This window comes from Trichogramma pretiosum, unplaced genomic scaffold, assembly GCF_000599845.2.
Source record: "Trichogramma pretiosum strain Unisexual culture from Peru unplaced genomic scaffold, Tpre_2.0 scaffold6, whole genome shotgun sequence".
NCBI classification, from domain to species: Eukaryota; Metazoa; Arthropoda; class Insecta; order Hymenoptera; family Trichogrammatidae; genus Trichogramma; species Trichogramma pretiosum.
The window spans coordinates 3,242,554-3,265,626 of record NW_019641678.1 but is presented as its reverse complement, the minus strand read 5'-3'; the positions used below and the strand labels follow the sequence as shown (position 1 = coordinate 3,265,626).

At 37.1% G+C, this 23,073-nt stretch overlaps 5 protein-coding genes across 7 annotated transcripts in view; 4 read left to right on the top strand and 1 right to left on the bottom strand.

Annotated features, from left to right (window-relative positions):
• LOC106648317 (extracellular sulfatase SULF-1 homolog) overlaps nucleotides 1-11,859 on the top strand; it is a 45,256-nt gene extending 33,397 nt beyond the window's left edge. The window contains exons 4-16 of the mRNA XM_014365088.2: nucleotides 1,575-1,896; nucleotides 6,382-6,532; nucleotides 6,628-6,803; nucleotides 7,022-7,132; nucleotides 7,503-7,807; nucleotides 7,890-8,273; nucleotides 8,436-8,683; nucleotides 8,755-8,925; nucleotides 9,031-9,833; nucleotides 9,910-10,214; nucleotides 10,290-10,487; nucleotides 10,572-10,662; nucleotides 10,738-11,859. Of these exons, the coding sequence (XP_014220574.1) occupies nucleotides 1,575-1,896; nucleotides 6,382-6,532; nucleotides 6,628-6,803; nucleotides 7,022-7,132; nucleotides 7,503-7,807; nucleotides 7,890-8,273; nucleotides 8,436-8,683; nucleotides 8,755-8,925; nucleotides 9,031-9,833; nucleotides 9,910-10,214; nucleotides 10,290-10,487; nucleotides 10,572-10,662; nucleotides 10,738-10,828 (3,356 nt within the window). The 3' untranslated portion in view covers nucleotides 10,829-11,859. The remainder of the gene's footprint in view (nucleotides 1-1,574; nucleotides 1,897-6,381; nucleotides 6,533-6,627; nucleotides 6,804-7,021; nucleotides 7,133-7,502; nucleotides 7,808-7,889; nucleotides 8,274-8,435; nucleotides 8,684-8,754; nucleotides 8,926-9,030; nucleotides 9,834-9,909; nucleotides 10,215-10,289; nucleotides 10,488-10,571; nucleotides 10,663-10,737) is intronic.
• Nucleotides 10,806-17,579, top strand: LOC106648318 (rhodopsin-like). 3 transcript variants are annotated; one of them, XM_014365090.2, is made up of 9 exons: nucleotides 10,806-10,824; nucleotides 15,371-15,675; nucleotides 15,811-16,049; nucleotides 16,133-16,239; nucleotides 16,319-16,425; nucleotides 16,492-16,639; nucleotides 16,732-16,842; nucleotides 16,956-17,122; nucleotides 17,217-17,364. In XM_014365090.2, exons 2-9 carry the CDS (start codon nucleotides 15,374-15,376, stop codon nucleotides 17,362-17,364), a joined length of 1,329 nt encoding a protein of 442 aa, XP_014220576.1. In that variant the 5' UTR covers nucleotides 10,806-10,824; nucleotides 15,371-15,373. The 3 variants fall into 3 exon arrangements, with proteins under 3 accessions (XP_014220576.1, XP_023316623.1, XP_014220575.1); XM_023460855.1 differs by lacking the exon at nucleotides 10,806-10,824 and adding an exon at nucleotides 15,111-15,210; XM_014365089.2 differs by lacking the exon at nucleotides 10,806-10,824 and having other exon boundaries at nucleotides 15,111-15,675; nucleotides 17,217-17,579.
• On the bottom strand, nucleotides 11,883-13,151 carry LOC106648319 (MRN complex-interacting protein). The gene is made up of 3 exons (XM_014365091.2): nucleotides 12,992-13,151; nucleotides 12,571-12,639; nucleotides 11,883-12,498 (listed from the first exon to the last, which is right to left on the bottom strand). The coding sequence occupies exons 1-3, from the start codon at nucleotides 13,040-13,042 to the stop codon at nucleotides 11,935-11,937; spliced, it is 684 nt and encodes a 227-aa protein (XP_014220577.1). The 5' UTR covers nucleotides 13,043-13,151; the 3' UTR covers nucleotides 11,883-11,934.
• On the top strand, nucleotides 13,184-14,820 carry LOC106648320 (COMM domain-containing protein 2). Its single transcript, XM_014365093.2, has 5 exons — nucleotides 13,184-13,396; nucleotides 13,476-13,553; nucleotides 13,634-13,716; nucleotides 13,826-13,999; nucleotides 14,432-14,820. The coding sequence occupies exons 1-5, from the start codon at nucleotides 13,339-13,341 to the stop codon at nucleotides 14,651-14,653; spliced, it is 615 nt and encodes a 204-aa protein (XP_014220579.1). The 5' UTR covers nucleotides 13,184-13,338; the 3' UTR covers nucleotides 14,654-14,820.
• A 1,239-nt stretch (nucleotides 17,580-18,818) lies between the features above and the next one.
• On the top strand, nucleotides 18,819-22,919 carry LOC106648227 (probable RNA helicase armi). Its single transcript, XM_014364946.2, has 5 exons — nucleotides 18,819-19,877; nucleotides 19,953-21,464; nucleotides 21,537-22,109; nucleotides 22,181-22,429; nucleotides 22,508-22,919. Exons 1-5 carry the CDS (start codon nucleotides 18,858-18,860, stop codon nucleotides 22,823-22,825), a joined length of 3,672 nt encoding a protein of 1,223 aa, XP_014220432.1. The 5' UTR covers nucleotides 18,819-18,857; the 3' UTR covers nucleotides 22,826-22,919.
• Nucleotides 22,920-23,073: the final 154 nt, after the last annotated feature.

Genomic DNA, 23,073 nt, shown 5'->3' with positions numbered 1-23,073 from the left:
TAAATATATTATAAGATATATTATAAGAGAGAACCTCAGTGTCAGATATGCAAGTTAAAATTAAAATTTACAAATGCAATACAGTAAATGTGGAAAAGCACTTACACGAAAAGTTAATCTGCAAAACGTAAAACTTGTGCGTAATTCTTTGGAGCTTTACAAACATAGTATAAGCATTCAGATTTTTACATATCCTACTGTATTAAATCACATAATTTTGTAACATTACTCTTTCTGCTTTTTTATAGTAAATTCATTCCTCTTTTAAAAAATTGATGTCCTGATCGCATAATTGAAATAAGTTTGTTGTTATAGATTGCTATAATTCGGTAGGTGACATACTATGCATTAAGCGCAAGTTTTTAAATTCATAATAAATAATAATTGCATATTGAAATATTGTTTTATATGAATTGTATATTTTTTGTACGAATGAAAAAAGTGACTATGGAATGATGAGTTAAACCGGTGATTTGTCTCAATATCGTATTAATTTTTGAAGGAAACTAAATATAATGCGTACGATAAATAAAATCACGTTTCATTCTATGTCGACTATTCTCTAGTTAACCCTTTAACGCCTGAAATGACCATTTTCAGACAAAATTTATAGCGATGAATTACACCGACTAAAAATTGTTTGAAAAACTTTTCAGACATCATTTTTTACGTGAAATTTAATGTACTTTTCGAATCCAGTGTCAGAATTTAAAAAAAATTATTTAACTAAAAGTTATAAACAATTTTGTAAAAAAAAACATGAAATTTCGAGAAAAAAATCTCGTTCAACTTAAATTTCACCACGGAAAGAAGGTTTGCTGGTGGGTCTCTCGCATATAAATTTGGTCAATGGCATGTATACTTTATTGTAAAATGGTTATAATGACGAAATTCAAAATGGCGATCATAAATTCGGCTCTCAAAGACCTGTATGTCATAAAATGATTTCGACAATTTTTAACTCGATCTAACCACTTTTTGTGGTTAGACTCACTCAATTCCCACTCAATTCTAAACACTTTTTGTTCTATAACTTGTTTCATTGGAAAAGACAACATTAAAACTAATTTGACATTTACTATGTCAAAATCGTTTATATGATCATATTGTTTACAATTAAGGTACATGCTTATCTGTTTACACATTCTCCTAACAATATTTGAACCAATTTAAAATTCCAACCTGTAATCTAAGCACTTCCTAAAAAACTTCCGATAGACAACATTGAGTTCACACAAAAAAACATCAAGTAAATAGATCCTTATACAAATGTATAAAACATTATATGTTTTAACTGGTGCAGTTATACTTTTTTTTAGTAAAACGTCGTATTACAGAAGAACCGGAGACAAACGCTGTAACGATTTTTGTTAAAAAAACACATCTTCACCAGTTGATAATACTATTTATTCACACGAAAGCCTAAAATTAGCCGCAATGTTGCGTATTTTAGGTTTCTATAAATCAAAAGAATTTCCACATTCATTCCTGACCCATAACCCGCCACTGGTTGTAATCGAGAGAAAAGCAAGCATCATAGATTGAAACGAAGATCGTTTTTGCAATGATTTCAGGCTACTTCGGCAAGTATCTGAACAAGTACAACGGCTCGTACATACCGCCGGGCTGGCGAGAATGGGGCGGTCTCATCATGAACTCGCGCTACTACAACTACAGCGTCAACATGAACGGCAAGAAGATCAAGCACGGCTTCGACTACGCCAAGGACTACTACCCGGACCTCATTGCCAACGACAGCGTGGCCTTTCTGCGCCAGAGCAAGCACAACTTCGCCCGCAAGCCGCTGATGCTGGTGGCGAGCTTTCCGGCGCCCCACGGCCCCGAGGACTCGGCGCCGCAATTTTCCGATCTTTTTTTCAATGTCACCACGCATCAGTACGTATATACACATTTTATGTATCTAATTCACTGCGTAAAGCACCACACGATATCTGACATACCGAAAGCGCACAAAAGATCAGTAGCAAGCGTCAATATTGTATTGTATCCCCGATCGAATTCGATCAAGCTCTTCGAGCACGAACGAAAGCTCGGCTTACGATGAATCATCGCGTGTGCTCCGCTCTGCTCTATGGATATAACAGATATCCCGTGCATAATGTGAATCAGTATAAAGAAGCAAAGCATGAGTCATATTCGAGTGGCTTGTGTTTCACTTTTTGTTTTTACTTTTTTCCTCGTCTATAACGCTCAACGACGGACATGCATCTTTGCGATATTATCGTGAAATTGACTGATTTTTATTCGAAAGTTTTTTTCAAAGTTTGTTCTATGACTTCTTTAATTAATTGCCAATTATATATATATACAATAATTCTAAAGGCTAAAGGCGTTATCGAATTTTGACAATTGTTGCAACGTGAATAATCTTTCGATCGTTTCGAGATAACTCTTCGGTTAAGCTTCCAGCTTTTTCGTAAATTATAGGCATTATTATGCGCGTCACGCAGCTTATTGACTTTACTACAATAGGATTAATGTAATTACTTATCTCGAAGCAATATGGACTCTCTCGGGATTCGCGAGACTATTATAACGTAGTGTACGTCACGGATTCGTGCCAATTTCTTGGCCAGCAAGAGCTTCGCGCGCAGTTGGCTTTTTTATTTGCTCGCTCTATATATAATACACCCGGTATATACATATTTTATAACGAAGGCGCGACGACGATAGGGTATCGCAGCGGTGGCGACGCGTTGATTATGACTCATGCTCGTGCCACTCGGGTTCGGGCCACCATTGTCGCCGTCACCACCACCCGCGATGCACGGAAGTTTTCGTGCATCGCCTCTTGCATACCAAATGAGCAGTCCCATATTCCACATTATATACGTAAATTTAGGTATTATAAGCTTTTTTTGAACACCCATACAACCCGCGTGTGATAAGCGTAAATTTACGCCCGACGTGTGTCAGCTCTCTCGAGTCTATTCGGTTCTCGTGTTCGCGGCAGCCTCGTCGTTGTCGACCTTAAATGTGTGCGATTATATCCGCGCTGACGACAACATCGAGGCTCATTCCAAGAATCTGAATTCAGAGTGGTCCACGCGGTATATAATGCGAGACGCGCCTCGAGCCGAGAGAAAATCTCGGCGATCGCGCGCACAAGCACATCTTATTCTCCCGAAAAAATGCAACGAGCTCGTTTATCGGGGTCAAGGATCTTCGAATACCATTCGATATTATTATACGGCTTGGAAGACCCGTGCGCGCGTTTACGGCTCGAGCGCCTTCAACAACTCTTTGGTATACTTTTCTCGATGCATCAAATTTTATATGTATAAAAATACTGTCGATCGACTTGATACGCGTACATCAAGACGAAATGTAGGTTGTTGAAAAAATCCCCGAAAATTGTTTTCTTCTTGCCGGGATACATCTTTTTTTTCGTAATTATTTTAATTAAGGAAACAACGAAAAATCTACAGCTAGCGATGCAGGCGAAACTCCAGAGAAAGAGCCCGCATGATGTCTACACACCTGCCCTCAACGTCGCATTTACCTCGTCGCATTTCAACAAATTTCCTAAATTTTACCCCTTTGCTCTCATTTTTGGGTGTAGAAGCACGAACATTATTAAAATTAACAAAGATTTCGTGCTGCGCGTGGCGTGCAGCGACGTAAAATCATACAATAGCACGTGAAAAAGTTAATGCGTTAAAAAAAAGAACAATTTAAAAGAGTTATATAACTTACATATTTTCTTGATATTTAAAACTCTGCTTTCCATACTTTCGTCGTCGATCTTTCCTTAGCACATTTTAATTATTGTCAGGCTTTTGAATTGAAGCCAAAAAACTGCATAAAAGCATTTCGAAAGACTCCGCGTATATATACCATCCAAAGAAAATAATATTGTTTAACCCTCGTAATCAATTCGACTTACATCGTACCACCTACATCTTCAATATTATATCATGCAAATGACGCAAACGAACGAGAGATTCATTATCAGTGAAGAATTCGAGATGCATAATGTACGTATAAAGCTCGGAGAACGATCGATGTTCAACAATGACAAGACTCACGAGGAGATAACATTTATCATAGGAGCATCGAGGGAGAAATGTTTGAGCATTAATGCAATTCTCTACATATAATTATATAAAGAAGAAAGATCGACAACTTAGTCACGAATTTCCAGGTCAGCGAGTTTTTCCACTCGTCGTCATCTTTGTCTTCGCTGTCATTGAAATTAAAAAATGCATCTCTAGCTTTGTGGTACTGTGTAGTGTACAAGTGAGCTCGGCCTCTGTACACACGGGTATACAAATGAAATGTTTTACCTATATATAAACCTAGACCTCTGCAATGAAGTGTGCGAGCGAAAAAGTCCCGCGAGGCTCTCTCTCTCTCTCTCTCTCTCTCTCCGGTAAACCGAACAAATAATTTTTGGTTTTTCTCTTATTTTTTGCCCTCGGCTCTCCCTCGAGAGCGAATAGTTACATTTTTTGCATTTCATCGTTTTTCTTTATAAATTTGTACATGCGCGCACACACAAACACACGAGGAGCTACAATGTGTTTATGTATTCGCTCACTTTTCCTACGAGGCTCGTTGCTATACGTAGATGGATAGAGAGCGGGCGAATTTTTCGCGTGTCCGAGCATTGTTTGGCTCCTTTCCAAAGATGCTTTTCATTCCGTCTTTCTTTCTCTCTTCTCTTGTGTATTTATCGGCCAAGAGCACAATTTATGTCTTACTCGTTCATTTCCTTTTACTTATTTTACTTTCGTTTCAGTTATACGAGTCCGCGCGTTTCGTATATATCCTACGTATGCAATATGAAATTGCGCCGTTGTCTTTTCCTCCTTGTTTGTTATTCAATAGTTGCTAAACGACTTTTCACGAAAAAAAAGAAAAAAGCGAAAAAAATACCCTTCGATTATCTAGATTTGCCTGGGTGGATAGATTGAGCAAGAGCCCCGCGCGACGAATAGCATATACGCACGCGGCAAAGGGTTAGACCCCGTGGTCCCGGTTATCATGGCCACGAGATAAGCTATTATACGCTTATTTATGCATACGTAGTGCGAGAAAAGTCGTAAAGTCGGCGAGCGCGGCTCACGTCGCGCTCGGCGCATAGCAGCATGCCGCGCGCCCAATACGTGTGAAGTGTTGCCGCCTCTCTTGCTGCGCCGCGAACCACCATGTTATAATCCACCTTCCACATCGTTAAATCCTTAATGCACACTACTTACGTATTGCCGCATGGTATGCGAACTGCATACACACGCACACATACGCAAACACACACGCACTAAAATGAAAGTCAATTAGTCGTGTAAGGTTGTATATAGCCGTTGCCGAGGGGTGTTGCGCAACACCTTCTCGTCTCGATGGAAAAACGTCTGAATTATTTTTGCGTCTCGACAAAACATACGTATATAGAGGGAGGAGAGAGAGTGCGTTAGCTCTCATAATAATCATATTTTGAGTAGATTAATGGACGCAAAAGTTTTGGACGTTTTACGAGGTCTGGGCGCACTGCACTTATAGTCAAACGATTTACGAGCGGCGCGCGACGACATCTCGCGCGCCGCGGAGGCTCTTTTTTCTTTGCCGCGCTCGCGCGCTTATTGAACGCGCCTGCACGTGTGCGTCTATGTAGGTACTGCCAGCCACCCCTCATCTTCTTTCTTCGCTGCATTATTACGAATTCGTTATTAAACGAGCTATATCCTCGCGCGAGCGCAAAAATATATTATTACTCTGCGCGTAAACTGAAGTTAATCCGAAACGACGCGGGGATCTTATAACGTAGGTGTATATGCAAAATCGCGAGGCAGGATTTCGTCGTCGCGCGACTCTTTAGTGCGGATTCTCGCGACGAAATCAAGCCGAGTTGACTGTTTTTCCTCTGCCAGCGCGAATGTAAAGTTCTCCACGCAACTGCGTATGATAGTACCATTCGCGCGAAAGATAAAGACGCGTGTCTCTCGAGAGACTCACGAGACGAGGCTCGAGATAAGGCGTATATAATTTAATTTTCTTAGCTCTAAGCAACGAGGAAGGATAAGCTCCTGCGTAGCAACTGTTGTACCTTATGTACACACTTTCTCGCTTCCGAGCGCGTGTAATTATTTGAGACAGCTGTGCGTATGCACGTATCCTATACACTCTTCTCAGTGCACCCATTTCCTACGGCGAACTTTTGACACTTCGCTCCCTACCTTTTATGCATACATTTGAATGCGAGTTCGTCGTGTATACGTTTGAATAAGCGCAAGACAAGAATACAAATAATAAATATTCATAGGAGATCAGTTTATCTCGTTTTATTAATGTTCTAAAAATAATGGTAATCCGTAAAAATAGATTAAAATAATTTAATTGTTTAATTATTAAATTGTGTTACAGTACGCCAGCGTATGATTACGCTCCGAATCCTGACAAACAATGGATTCTGCAGGTGACCCAGAAGATGCAACCGATACACAAACAATTTACCAATTTGTTGATGACGAAGCGCTTACAGACGCTTCAGAGCGTCGACTCGGCCGTCGAAAGGGTGAGTACTGAGTGGTAACAGAGGATAAGTCTGGATCTGTCAAAAAAAACCTCGTCTATCTCAATTCTCACAATGCTGCATGTGCCATTTTTCAGATCTATCAAGAGTTGAAAAATCTGGGTGAGCTCGACAACACATACATTATTTACACTTCGGATCACGGCTACCATCTCGGTCAGTTCGGTCTTATCAAGGGCAAAAGTTTCCCGTTCGAGTTCGACGTGCGGGTGCCGTTCCTCGTGCGCGGCCCCGGCATCGAGCCAGGATCCGTGTAAGTCTCTATAACGTCTAGCCAGCATATAATACGAGATATATTTGAATTCATCGAAGCTTCCCTGCTCCCTGCCTCTACCCCGAATTCTATATGATTCTTCTTTTTCACATTATTCCTGCACTTTTACCGCCCCTATATAATGATATAATACAGATGTCTCGTGTAGACACTGCGAGAAAGAACTGGGCCGTTATATATTTAGACGCCTTTTGCAGAGTAGACGACATCGTGCTGAACATCGACCTGGCGCCGACTTTTCTGGACATAGCGGGCGTCGAGACACCCCCGAGAATGGACGGGCGCTCCTTCAAGAAGCTCTTCTTCAAGTGAGTTGCTGCGACTTTTTGTACTTTTTACGCCGGCGCGACAAGCCTTAAAGCAGAGCGCGCAAGGTCATCAATTATTTGACTAGCTTTTATGTGTATCCTATATACTATATACACATACACGCATGCACGACTCATACATAATGCAATCGCAGACGAGATGTCGAGCAAACACTGCATGTATACCTATCGAATCGTGCATAGTTTGAATTCATACGACAAAGTTTTGCGTACTGCACTGCACTGTCGCGCGCCTGCAGCATCGAAATGGCTCAAACTTCTTATATGCGCTTTGTGCGAGAACGCGCTTGTGTAGGCAGAAAAAAATAAACGGGTTTTCGAGCTTTACATTATGTGACTTTTGCTGCAGCAACAAACAAGGTCGCCGCTCCAAATTCAAATGGCCCGATACGTTCCTAATCGAGTCGTCGGGCCGACGAGAGACTCCGGAATCGATTGCCGAAGCTAGGGCCCGCGAGGCAAGGAAACAAGCCAAATTGGCATTCAATCTGAATGGTCCAGCGTCGTCAGCCAGCGGCTCAGCCGACGATACCACCGACGCGAACAACGAATCGTCATCGTTGAGGAAAATTGGCGAAACTGAGTCTAGCGCTAGTGACCTCGATTTCGATAGCGACGACGATGACGTCGAAGAATCTCTCATGGACGACAATGGTAGTTACTATATTTAATGGAATTATACTACGTCAATACTCTGAGAGATGAATAATCGATTCTCTAATTTCATTCGGTCCAGCTCAAATCGACCCGCTGAGCGAGACTCTGCGCCTGGAGGAATTCACGCCCGGCAGTCCGCGTTACGCGCGCCTCGCCATCGAGTGCATGAGGGCCTCCGCCCAGGCGAATTGCCTACCTGGACAGAAGTGGCGATGCGAACGCGACGGTCAGCAGCGTTGGAGGCGGCACAAGTGTGGCGGCGACGACAAGAATGACGAGGCCTTCGGGCCGCTCATACCGATGCCGCGCAACGCCTGGAAAAAATGCGCCTGCTTCACGCCCAACGGCGTCGTCTACACGCGCCTCGAGGCCGACGACTTCGACGGTCAGCGCTTCGTTTTCGGCAGGGAGAGCAAATTCGTCGGTCCATACGGACAAGTGCAGGCCATAGCACCCCGACGAGGTAAATTTTTCCGCAACTAGTGCATATGAAATTCATCCAAATAATGCGCTTCCATTTTATACGATATCTTGCTCAACTTTCCACGGGTGAAACGAAACTTGACGTACAACATTGAAAGCTAAACAAATAATACGGAATTTATATATGCCATATCTGTTTCAGGTAAAAGAGAAACTGTCGATAACGATAGTTTCAGCAAGTTAAATAACGATTGGCAGCTAGAAACTTCTCAGTACACCTCCAAGGATTTCGAGATGCAAACTTTTGACAATCCCGATGATGTGCACTTGGACGTCGAGGACATAATCTCGAGGCACCAGAGAGTGCGAAGGAGCACACTCAAGGGTGACAGCATCGAACATGTGACCAAAATAATGGAAAGCATCGAAGAGGAGCTCGACGATCTGAAGGTAAGAAAAGTCAACGTGGTAATCGTTTTTTGTAAGATTTAGACCTTGAAAATGTATATGTAATATTTCAGGCAAAGCATTCGAATCCTGACAAGCAGTTTCAACCAAAATGTTCAAAGTTACCTCGTGGTGACGTAAATTGTAGCCAGTCTGTGTATAAGGATCCAACCGAGTGGCGACTATCAAGAAAAGAAATTGAACAACAAATTCGCAGCATGAGAAATCATTTAGAAACTCTCAAGGTATTTTTAAAATAATTCTAGCTATTCTTTGAATTACTTGGTATAGTAATTGATGTGAAACATCTATATTTTATGCAAATGAATTAATCATCAATAATTGTTTAGGAAATTCGACGCCACTTAATGCTCAAAAGACCGAATCAGCACCAATTCAACAGTAGCGAACTAGATCCAGCTCAAGAAAACGCGCACCGAGGTCACTCTTCCAGGCATCCGAAACCCCATAATTCGGCGGACACCACTCATCACGTAGCTAGGCACCATCGACATTACGAGCGAGAGGAATCATCTAGTCTAAGACCTGCCTCGAGCACGCCAATCATTGGGTCGGCAACCCATTTGCCGGAATTGAGCAAGGGTAAAAACGCACCGGCCATCGATTCTATACCCTTAGGGACTTCGAAGCCAAAGAAAAATGGACGTCGTCACAAAGTTCGCGACAGCCCGGGAAGCAACACACCGCTCGTCGTCGAGGCTAGCGGTGTCGGTGAGGACGGACAACAGCGACGCCGAAAAAATCATCATAAACGCAGGAACAATACCTTGCTAACCAACAGCGTACACTTTGAGCTCGGAGGAGCTGTGCCCGATCAGAGCTCGACCGATGTCCCATCCACCACGTCGTCTACGATAATTCATAGGATTGATTTGAACTCGGGAGAATCTTCTGTCAACTCGTTGCTGAATCGAAATTCGACCAACGAGAAAAACAATTTCTCAACTAACTCGAGTTCTGTTAATGACAATAGTAGTCTACCCACTGAGTCTACGATAGGGCTGGACACGACGACGTCAATGTCTACTAAAATTCCCCACCCAAGTCAATCTGCATCGGATGCTGTTGAAACGACATCACCTGCTCCTGAACGTCAACACAAGTGTTTTTGTGAACCAGATCAATATGTCAAGTAAGCATCTGAACGAATTTATAAATATTTTTTTTAGTAAAAGTTAACATTCTCAATGTATTTTTTTTTATTTCAGAGAAGAAAAGGATTCAGCCAAAGAAGAGAAAAGAAGACTGAAAGAAGAACGAAATCGAAAGAAAGAACGTAAACAGCGCAAAAAAGCTAAACTCGAAAAAGAGTGTCTTACCGAAAAGATGAACTGTTTTGAGCACGACAACGATCACTGGCGAACCGAGCCCCGTTGGACTGCCGGACCCTTTTGCTTCTGCATGAATGCCAACAACAATACATACTCTTGTTTGCGCACAATTAACGCCACGCACAACTTCCTCTATTGCGAGTTTACAACCGGTCTTGTGACTTTTTACAACTTGAGAATCGGTAATGCATTCTTCATTGATCCTTTCTGAATTTTCAACGAGATTCTCATTTCGATTTTTATTATAACTATTTCAGATCCATTTGAGCAATGGAATAGAGCCTCGTCACTAAACCCATCCGAAAAATCCTATCTCCACAATCAATTAGAACATTTGAAAGGATGTCGAGGTACGCACGATTGTACAGTTGGCAGTGCAAAAGACAGCATTAAAGAAGTATTAGGACAACAGCAGCAAAGATCCATGCTGAAACGAAAGTATTCGGATACATTTGGTATGTCATTTATTCCTGAATCAATTTTCAGTGGTTTTTTGCGTTTCTTTACATTTAGTAATTTTATATGCTCTCAAATTTCAGATGAAACTTTCGTTCCATCGGCTTTACAAATCATTGGAGATAGTGAATTGCTGCACTCTCAACATCGAAGACGTAGCAAAAAATGGCCCAAGTAAATTTGTTTATATGCTATTGAAAAATTCTAACATAGAAACAACATTTATCTTAATGAACATAATATTTACAGCCCTTGGAATAGACATAATCGAAGTGGCCAAAGTGGTAGAAGATCTCATGATGATGTAATGATCCAAAGAAGACATCGGCATCACACGTAGGACTTTTTTTTATTGGATTACCGTTGATATAGTTTTTTTCTGTAAGCGTTAAAACGGAAATTGATATTACATTTACGTTGCTTCATTTGAAAAAAGCTTTGCAAGTAGCTTATAACAGTCAAGTATCAAAGATAAAGCTTTGATTTTAGCAAGTATTAGGTAGATTGTATAGAATTCAAAAGTTCATAATGCAGAGATGAACAATTTTTTATTTATTAGAATAAATTTCTTTGGAAAACGTTGATATTTTTTTACTTGAACGTGAATACTCATTATTGATACACCAAGGAATTGCAGACTGTTTTGACAATCAAAAATTCAATTCGGCATAATCAAATATCTAATCAAAGCAACTATGTAGAAATTATTAGTAGTATGATTCAAATAATCTAAAATACAATATACATGTTTTCACGTACATACAAAGTATAATGTACATATATTCATGGTCAATACAACAAACTTTATGACAGCACTTCCTTTTATTGTAAATCAATATTCAAAATTTATAATTTATTGGATTTAATTTTTTTCACTGCCGTTTGTTCTCTCTGTAACTTTTTCGATGAATTGTATAATAAATTTAATCATCACAATTTTATCGATTTAAAGTGTGTAAAATTAAAAAGAAGGATGTAAAAAGTATGAAATTCAATGTCGTGCAATACGAATACATATTATAAATACATATTAGTTTGAATTTTTAGTTAAATTAATTGTACTAATACCGCATTGTGTATAGGAAGTCTTCATCCAATAGTTTATTAGTTATATTTTCTAATCTAATAGAATAATGTTCAAGTCTCAATTACTGAAAACTGGTTTTATTCAATTTAACTTGAAAATATACGTGTAGATTTTACCGCTTAAGTGCAAAACTAATTGTATTATTAATATTATTTATATTTTTCCAAACTATGTACAAGTTAAGGATTAGAAAAAATGCTTTAACAGTTACAAAAAAGGATTTTTTCTATTTTTTGTGCTTCAAGCTATAAAGGTATTGTTTTTTATTTTATCGAATAAAAATATTTGGAACATTAACAACAGAATAATAAAATTTAATTCAATTAAACCCATAATAAAAACTTATAATAAAAAAAAAATCAAAAATCGAGATACTCGTCAATGTCTTCGTGAGGGTTTCCGAACATAGTTTCCGCGTCAAGTTCTAGGAACCTGATCTCATCTTCTTCTGCAGCCTTTTGCATTTCATAATCAGCGCTTTCAATCTGATCCTTGACTTCAAATCGATCATTATCTAAATTTCGAGAAAATTCATCGTCAAATTCTAACAACCTAATCTTTTCTTCTTCTGATGCCTTTTGCATTTCATAATCAGCACTTTCGATCTGATCTCTGAGCTCAAACTGATCATTATCTAAATTTCGAGAAAATTCATCGTCAAATTCGGCCAATGATTGGCATGGTTCCGCTAAGGCTTCCGTTGCGTTATATTCATTTTCATATCCGTCGTCTTCAGTAAAATTGTCTTTGTGGACATCATCATAATAATCAACATCGTTAAAGTCGTCTTCATTGAAATATTCGTCCAAAGCTTCGTTTTCGTGCGCAATTTTTGCCAGTAATTTTTCGTTTTTTTCCCCTTCTGCGGCATTCAAATTTTGAACGTTTACGCGGCAGTCGCATGGCTGACCCGTAAAAAAAATCTAGAAATTTTAAAGTCAATCATTATTTTTTCCACGATGAATTTTCAAAAACTGATGATAAATTATTCTTACCGTCATTAAATCTTGCTTTGATCCACAAACCACACACTTCCATTTCTTAGCCTTTTTCTTCAATTGAACCTGAAAAAATAAATGACATGTAAGTTTCTAGTTCGTTTTTTATTGTTTTGAAAGAGCTAATTAACTTTCAACTATTCTATGACAGTCATTTTTATTTTCGAATTTTCTCTTCGTTAAAAAAGAAACAATTAATTAAATTCAATCTCTCATAATTCATCTCTATTAAAAAATTTAAATAACTTTAGTAATTGAAAAAATTTCGGATAAATTATCATGATTATTGTTAGTAAAATATCTGTTTCGGTTCACGAACTAAGCGTCGAGGTTATATAGGATTCAGCTCATAGCTTTCTTTGTATTAATATATCTTTGAATTAAGATTTATTATGTTTAATACTTGAATCAAATTTACCTGAAATTTTTTGCATGAATAGCACTTCACAACCCAAGCTTCTTGTGGCATTTTCTTCTAATTTATTATTAATCGTTATCGAACGAAAAACACCAACTTGGTTTCTGAACACAAAAATGGTAAACAAGCGAATGAAATATACCCGCTCAATTTGAGAACACTGAACAGCTGCTTTGCGTTGCGCACGCATCTAACCGGTCGTGCTGACAATTGACAACTGACAAGTGTTTTTGTTTACGTATCATAGCTGGTTTGCATTTAATAAGAAAATAAAAATTAATTTCATGCGGTCAGAGAAAAAAATTTTCTAATACAGTATAGTAATCATCCTTTCAACAGAAACAATAATGAATATTACAGATGATTTAAGGCGTAACCTTGCTTTTCTTATAGAACAATCTCATGGTATTGTCACTAACTCAATATAATATTAACTATTATCACTGTTTCTGCATAAATTCATTTATTCCATAATATTTCACAGTTTTACCAGATTTCTGTAAACTAGCAATTGATTATCTGCAAAAAGGACCCAATCTAAAAATATATAGCGCTGCAGCTCGTATGTATTAACATTGCTGATTATTATATTTTCTTCATATTAATACTAACTTAACCTTGTATAATATTGCATTTTTACAGAAAAACTACAAGTAGAACCCAAGATTATAAGGAGTTCCGTAGAAGCTCTGCTAAATTTTTTATTTGAATGTTGTAAGAATAAAGTGAGTTAAAATTGTATTAATAGACTTTTGTTCATCCAAAAGTAAAATAATTAAGTAAAAAGTTGTATTAAGAGTTTTTTTTTATCCAAATATTATATTTCTTTCTTAGCTGAGCATAGAGGATTTAAAGGAAACTATTTCAAGCCTAGGATTTCCAGAAGAACATGGAACAGTACTATGTGATTTGTATACTCTAAAAAGTCAAGAGATTTCAGATGCTTTGAGTAACTTAGATTTGAAATTACCTGAATATCATAATCTAGAATGGAGATTTGAAGCACAGGTTTGTTGTATAAAATCATTAGCAGTATAGTTTTTATGAAATATAAACTTGAGCTCAATTATATATTTGATTTATAAATTTAGATAAATTTTTGAAATTTCCTTATTTTAAATTAAAGTATTGAATGCATACTATGTTTTATAGCACCAGTTTTGAGTATTTTATTTAATTAAAAAATTTAATTGTACCAGTAATTGGGTATTTTGGTTAAAAAAAATAGAAGGTAAAACAAATCAATTCAACCATAAATTTATGCAATGAATTATGGTGTAAGGATGCATTTTTTAAAAAGTTTAAAAGTTTAATTGTTATGTTGCAGTCTTGAAACTTAAGTAAAATCAAATAATCTTGAAAGTTTAATAAAGGGTTTTCTATGATTTGTAAATTCTGAAAAAATTGTTTACCAAAAATGTCAAAATAATTTATTTGCAGATTGCTTCCAGATCATTACTTCACCAAGTAATTCCTTTAATAACAATGGATCTAGCTTTAGCAAATACATCAGATTCATCAAAACTGGAACATGTGTATCTACAAACCGATCCAAATAATTTACTGCATCTTGCTCAAGAACTTGAAATAGCCTTACGCGAAGGTCGGAGTAGGCACGTTCAAAGTATCGCAAGAATCGTCGAGAGTAAAGATCCTTCGTAATTGTTTTTAGATGAAATTTATAAAAGTTTATTTCTAAGTTAATTAATTTTCAACATTGACCAAATCAAAGTTGAAGAATCATTTAATTGTAAATAATATTGGAGTAAGATTTCATAAGTTGTATTTATTTTTATATGCAAAGTAGCCAAACGAATAAATCGATAGTTTTCACGTCAACGAAGAGCTTCATTTATTTCAAGTACATGCAAATGTGTATGAAGTATTAAGTCTCTGAGACAAATGGCTCGTGACAGGTAGTTGCCGAGCGATAGAAAAAACGCATCAAGTCGCGAAGACGTCACACCTTGAACTCGAAACGTGTAATATCACATCGCTAGGTACTCATTTGAATATTTGATCGAATTAACAATTTCTGGGCATTTGGCTTACACCCTAGTGCTTCGTATAAATTGCCACTTAAAAAAGTCGCGGCTTCGTCGCGCGAATCGCTATTTGCTCGGTAGGCACGTTACATTGATGATCCGTTACAAGCGAGCTTTTCTCCGGCCACATCCGCAGCGCGAAGTCCACCGAATTCATCGTCACTGAGTACTCAAGTACGCTGATCGATAAAAAGTCCAAAAAAAAAAAGCCAAGAATGAAGTTTTCTCAACGAGTGTAGATGTGGCCCTAGTGTTGTTTTTTTCTCTCGTAAAAGAATCGGACTAAAACGAAGATTAAAAAAAGTGAATTTTGGCAATGTGCGTTTGCCCGCAGGACATGGATAGCAGCTCGCATCACGAGGCAGTTTTCGGAGCCGTCAACGCTACCAGCGGTGCGCTAGCCGTGGTGGCGGCGGCGGCCCAGCAACAACTGGCCGGTGCCTCGTCGGCAGCCTCGTCCTTACACAACAGCGTGCCCGCCGCCGTCGCCTTTCAGACCTCGTCCATCATAGTGAACACAATTGCCCACGCGACGACGACCATGGGCCCGCATTTCGCTCGGCAAATGATGAAGTTCAACAACTACACGGTCGTGGACAAGGTACCGCCGGACATGCTCGATCGCGTCGGAGCGCATTGGTACATACAGACACAATTGGTTTACTCATTTCTAATCGCAAGCTAATTCGCTGTAGTTAAATTTGACTCATTGAAACATCATCTCTGAGGCACTTTAGTGCTTGAAAAGTCAAAAGCGTAATTTATTTTGAACAGGTATCAATATCCACCGCTGTGGCCGATATGGCATAAAATATTGGGCCTCGTGATGGTCTTCATCGGTATGATTGGCTGGAGCGGCAACTTCATGGTCGTGTATATATTTTTAGTAACGCCGAATCTCAGGACACCCAGCAACGTGCTCGTGATAAATTTAGCTTTTTCGGACTTTTTCATGATGATAGCCATGTCACCTCCGATGGTTATTAATTGCTGGTTCGAGACGTGGATTCTGGGTGAGACCCCAGACTTTGATGAATTAGACTCGATCGTTTTTTTAATATCGTTATTCACGTGGTAATTATTTTTTCGATTGAAGGTCCTCTGATGTGCGACATTGAGGCGCTCATTGGATCGGTGTGCGGGGGAACCTCCATTTGGACTATGACAGCTATAGCTTACGATCGTTACAATGTCATCGTCAAAGTAAATAATAGATCGTTCGATTTTTTTCCTTTGCAGTGAACTAGTCGATTCGTGATTTAATACGGCAGTCTTTTTGCAGGGAATGTCAGGAACTCCGTTGACATTTATGAGAGCCATCATACAAGTCGTCTTAATTTGGACTCATGGATTTATTTGGGCGTCGCTTCCTCTTTTTGGCTGGAACAGGTAAGTCAATCGTAAATAACAGGTGCCCCGTTTACACGATGCGCTTGAATTTCGTTCCTTTAACAGATACGTCCCCGAAGGCAACATGACATCCTGTGGCACGGATTACGTCTCGGACGACTGGTTCGGAAAATCCTACATTCTCGTCTACTCGATTTTCGTTTATTACATACCTCTCTTTTCCATCATCATTTGCTATTATCACATCGTGTCGGTGAGCACACTTATAAATTTCTATTTAATTACAGTTCAAATTTCAAGTATCGCCTATCGATATTTTTATGACCTCGTATCCGAATTTCACAGGCTGTCGCGGCCCACGAGAGAGGAATGCGCGAGCAAGCTAAAAAGATGAACGTCGCCTCGTTGCGCTCCGGGGAACAGGGCGGCGAGAGGGCAGAAGCCAAACTGGCCAAGGTCAATAGCTCGATCAATTTATCAAATAGTTCAACCTGATCCTTATATTGTATTAATTTTAATATGCTCAAAGCTCTGAGATCGTAATAAGCTCTCGATATTACAATTCACAGGTAGCGCTGACGACGATTTCCCTCTGGTTCCTGGCTTGGACTCCGTACTTGGTGACGAATTACATGGGCATATTTAACAAGCAGTACGTGACTCCGTTGTTCACGATTTGGGCATCGTTATTTGCCAAGACCAACGCCTGTTACAATCCAGTCGTTTACGCCTTCAGGTAAATGATACACATACACAAATTGTATACCAAACCATACCGATTGAAATAACAATCAAAAACTAATATCATGATTTTTCCACAATTTTTAAAGCCACCCCAAGTACAGGGCGGGTTTGAAAGTGAAATGTCCTTGTCTGGTGTTCGGCGACGACGAGGAGAAAAAGCCAGCTCCGGCCGCAGCTGCGTCGAAACCCGCTGCCGACGCTGGTTCGACCCATACCAATGATGGCAAGGCCTAAATGTATACTTTGTCAATCGACCATGGTTGTTATAAATTTGTTTTGAAAAAAAAAAATTATTATTACCAACTAATATAGGATTATTGTCTTTTTTTTAATGTTTACGATTGTTAACATTGTAGGATATCTTATCTTGTATCATTTTCATTTAATAATTAAAATTTAATCAGTTCTGTTAAGAAAAACAAAACAATGTACGTAAACATAAAACCTTTTTTACGAAATAAAGTATTAATTTCTCCTTATTCAGCCTTTAAGAAAGATTAGATAAGTAAATTATGTGGTTTAGATAGTATTGTATTGAACGGGCATTGAAACTGGGATAAGATGCCGAACTTTCACGAAGATTACCGAATCGATAAAGATGTGTGAAATCAAATAGCTCAAAGTCAAGCAGAGGCAGAAAATAAGCGTTTCGATGTTTTTTCACTCTACCATCATCATCATATGATAAAAAGTGCATGTACATATTTCATATTTTATTTCATCGTGCATAATTGTCTCATTTGGTAGTAATTTATAATAATCATTCCCCAAATATTAGTATAATTTAATTCGTCATAACGCTCGCTTATAATTCGGATAGAATACATGAAATATTCATATAAAATACTTTCTATTAGAGTTTTAAAGCTCTATAAATGTCTCTTCAGTTCCCTGCAATGTATCATCCCGTTTATTATGTGTATATTTCATGACTTTTCTACGAAATCGGAGAATGGGAGAAATCTCTCAAAGTAAGCAGAAACAGTTACATGGTTGGGGAAATACGACACCCGATTGGCTGCAATCACTTGCAATATACGTGCACGTGTTGAACACACACACCATTTGTCCTTTGTTTCACTCTAGATCGTAAAAGCCGACGGTGGCGCGAGCATCTCGCGCGTAGCGATCGACGATTTGAGTTCTGCTATATACTTACATACACTTCACGAGTCGATACATTACGATAAAAACACTCCTTCCGCACGCACGCGGCCGGCACGGACGATCCATACATTATAGGAAGACAAATTTTTTCCTTTGCCTTGTTTAGTATAAAAATTTAATAAAATCTCTATCTTTTGGTTTTATTAATTTTCATGGTAAGATCTGAAAATGAATTACATTAATTGAAAATGTAGTTTTAATAATTTTAACACAATTTAGATCTTGAAACGTTATTTTGAAAAACACAACGATTTACGCTCCTTTTATTCTTCCGTTCTTTAGAATTTTTGAATCTTTTTGAATTGTAACCTATGAAAAAAGATCGCGTTCGATGATAAATAACTTTTTAATTTTAGCATTTGAAATTGATTATAGTCGAAACGTAATTTTTACTAATTGATATTTTATTAATCTCAGTAAGTAATTTTTTAACTTTGAGGTTATTTTTCAAGACCATACATTTTCGCCTGAACCATTAAATGTGACAAGCAAAAAGAATCTGATAAAGTTTATGATTTTATTTATTTACAGGTATTAAAGTTTGAGAGGCATTGTTAAAAATGTTTTCTATCATTCAACGTATTGCTTCAAAAGTGTTATGGACAGAGTCTCCGAGTATCAATGAAGAAGATGATGCTGAGAGTTCTGAAAATGAAGAAATTATTACTGAAAAAAGTTCAGATAATAAAGTTATACTAAGCAGAGAAGTTTTGGATTTTGTGAATGAATTAAGTCAAATTCAACCAGAAGAAAGTGAAGTAACTGAAGAACCACAACTGAATGTGATTGATCGTGATAAAGGATGTTTTTATAAAACAGGCGTTGTTAGTAGAGTTACTGAACAATTAATTTTGATTGAAAACAAGTATACTTGTGAAGCAAAGTATGTTGTTCCAACAAACTTAAAAGTTGGTGATGAAGTTTATTATTTGGCCTACAAAGTTAATGAAAATGAAGAATTGAAAGTGCGTAGAGTAGAACGTAGAGTAGATAAGCTTTGGGATGAAAGTGATCATAATGACGATGATGAAAATAACCAAAACTTTAGTACTCAGATGTCATCATTAAAACGACAACCAAATTGTTATGATGATGATGATGTCAATGAGATTTTACCATTGAAATCACATACTGACCAAGTTATAGAATCAAGAGATATTCATCAAAGAACAGTTGTTACTAAAGTTATTGGAAGAAAAGCTCGAGAAGTATTTTTAGAAAATGTAAATATTTCCGTTAATTTAAATAATGCTCATTGTGATTTTATACCCTATATTGGAGATTGGGTGAAATTAGATTGTGTAGTTGAAGTGGATGAATCTAATCCAAATTTGGAAGGTGAAATTATGGAAATAACTTCAATGAAGCCCCAGAGACAAATTAATAAAGTAGGAAAAATCACTGAATATGATGAATTCAAAGAAGTTGGAAGCGTTAATAAAGATATTGTGTTTAATAAATCTAGTTGTGCTTCTGGGTATTTACCATTTAAAGATGATACAGTAATTGTTCAAGCTATTGAAAGTGATCAAAGTATTGGAAAACGCTGGAGAGCTTTGAAAGTAGTTCCCATAGAAGAGGTAATTACTTTTGTATTATAATGACGTATTAAATTAAAGTTGTTATTTAAATTAATTTTTTATTATTATTTTTAGCAATCATCAAAACATATTGTTCTGGATGTTCATCCACAAGTTCAAATGCCAGAAGAACAACTTTTAGAGTTGATCAAAGATAAAGAAAGTGTTGAAATTACCAATGACATAAACATTACTTTAGAAGCCAAAGAAGAAAAGGATTTTGAAGTTGTCATAAGAAATGATTCAAACATAAAATTAATGTTGCAATCATGTTCATTTTCAAGAAAGAAGTATCAATCTCAAATAATGGTACTTTTTCCAAAAAAAGAAGAATCACGCATTCCCATACATCCAGGTACTCAATTAACTTGTACATTTCGCTGCAGAGGAAAATTAGTTGGGGATTCAGAAGAGATTATTATTTTCAAATTTCGTAAATCTAGTCTATACTTTCAAGTTGGACGAATTGTAAAAATCACAGTTAAGAGCATTACTTCAGCTACTCAACAAGCTAATAGTAATGGACCAACTAATCAACGAGAAGCACCCAAACATTTATCAATTTTAGAGCTAGAAGATAATGGTGAATATATCAAAGGAGTTAAACCATACGCACCTGCAAAATTTATTACTAATAAAACAATTGTACCTAGAATACCAAAAACTTTGTGGACATTGATAAATACAATAGATATTGAGAATAAGTCACGTGTTGAAGCTCAAGGCTTTTTGGAAGAAGGTGTTCCAGTACTAAGCCAACCATTGAGTTTTAATAATTATAAATTGCGCTTTGGCTATTTATTGTTTTTAGAACAAATAGCAATGGTGCAAGATTTACGACGATATGATATGGCCTCAGCTATTTTAATAAGGAGTGGTGAATATTTATCTTTGAATGTTCCTGGTTTAGTTGAAAAACGACCTTCTCTTATAGTTGGTGACAGAATTATAGTTTCATTCAAATGGTCTAGAAAAACTGATAACCAATACGAAGGTTACATTCATAAAATACGTTCTTCTGACATTTTTGTGAAATTTGATGAAAGTTTTCATCAAACTTATGGTGGTGAAGATTGTGCTGTACACTTTAAGGGTTCAACTTCTGTTATAAATAGATGCCATACAGCACTTGGTGAAGTTGTTAAAAAACTTGGAGAACAATTTTTATTTCCTACAAGAGTAATTGAAAAAGAACCACAGTATAATATTATTGATGAACATGATAACAAAGAAAACATAGAGCATAATACAAACGAAAAAGATGAAGATGAAATTACAACTGAAAATGCTAATGAAAAAATACTTGATCTTATGAAAAATAAACGCATTGAGTGGTTTAATAAAAGTTTGAATATTTACCAAAAAGAAGCAGTTAAAAATGTTTTGAAAGGAGTGGCTAGGCCTTTACCTTATGTGATTTTCGGACCACCAGGAACTGGGAAAACAATTACACTTTGTGAAACTATTTTACAAATAACATCTCTACTACCTGATAGTCGAATACTTATTGCAACTCCTTCTAACAGTTCTGCCAATTTAATTGCTGAAAGATTATTAGATAGTAATGTTCTTAAACCAGGAGATTTGGTGAGTACTTTTAAAATACCAATCTAATAGTTAATGTTTTAAAAATTTTTATTCTAATACAATTTTTCACAGGTACGATTGATAGCTTTTTCTTACTTAAATAGTGATTCAGTACCAGAAAAACTCTTACCTTATTGTGTAACAGCTGATATAGCTGCTGAAGGTAGCCGAATTCATGTGAACATTGATGATCCACGTGGTTGTAAGACGAATGTCACCTTGAGTGTACTTGTTCGCTATCAAATTATAATAGGAACATGTTCAGCATTGGGCATTATATATAATATGGGTGTCAGTCCAGGGCATTTTACTCATGTTTTGATAGATGAAGCTGGTCAAGCAAGTGAGCCTGAAATTATGATTCCATTGAGTCTGGTTCATGCTGAATCTACGCAGGTGATTTTAGCAGGTGATCCCAAACAATTGGGTCCTGTCAATCAGAGTCGTTTAGCATCATATTTTGGTCTCAGTGAGAGTTTCCTTGTTAGATTATTACAACAATTCCCTTACAAACGAGATGAACAGGGTTTTGAATTCGGATATGATCCTCGATTGATAACCAAATTGAGAATGAATTACAGAAGTCTTCCAGGCTTATTAGAACTACCTAATAGACTATTTTATGAAGCTGAGTTGATCCCAATGGTATTTGAATTTTTTTTTAAATAAACAAAATATTTTTTATAACATGATAATTTAGTAATCATGTTTTATAGGTTCATCCTGAGGAGAGCGAAGAAGCCTTGCTATTGGAGTCCTTATCAGACATGTTACCCCAAGGCAGACTTGGAAGTCCTCCTGCTATAGTATTTCATGGCATTGATGGGAAAAATGAACAAGATACTGAAAGTCCTAGCTGGTATAACCCACAAGAAGCAACACAAGTATATATTTATTTAATGGAATTATATAATAAGGGTATAAAACCTGAAGACATTGGTATAATTACACCCTACACTAAGCAGGTAATTCAAAATTGACACTTGATATAGTTGGCTACTTAAGTTTAATTGACAATTTATCAATTTTATCAAATATTTCAGGTTCATCATATTAGGTCTCTTCTATCAGAACTAGATACTGAAATTCCAAAAGTTGGAAGCGTTGAAGAATTTCAAGGACAAGAAAGAAAGATTATTATATTGTCTGTTGTTAGGACTTCTGATGCTGAAGTGGGAGTAGATGTACGTCATGCTCTAGGATTTATTTCATCAACTGAACGACTCAATGTCGCTATTACAAGAGCTCGGAGTTTACTGATAATTGTTGGATGTCCTAGACTTTTGAAAAAAGACATTCATTGGAGAAGTGTTCTGGAGTACTGCATTACTTCAAGGGCTTACATAGGAGTAGACTATTAGAGAAAAAACTAAACGCGCTTGCAGAAGTTTCACTTCAAAATTGCAATAATTGCAATATTTGCAATATATTTTAGATTATTTGAAAAATATTTGTCGAAATGTTGAATCTTCAAATAATTTATATATTATGAAACTGTATTATTGATAAACTTGATATTTTTATATTTAATGACCTAGATTTTTTAAATAAAGAAATAAGTTTCTTCTAAAAGTCGCATTCAATGATCATTTGTTGTTTTTTTTTTTTT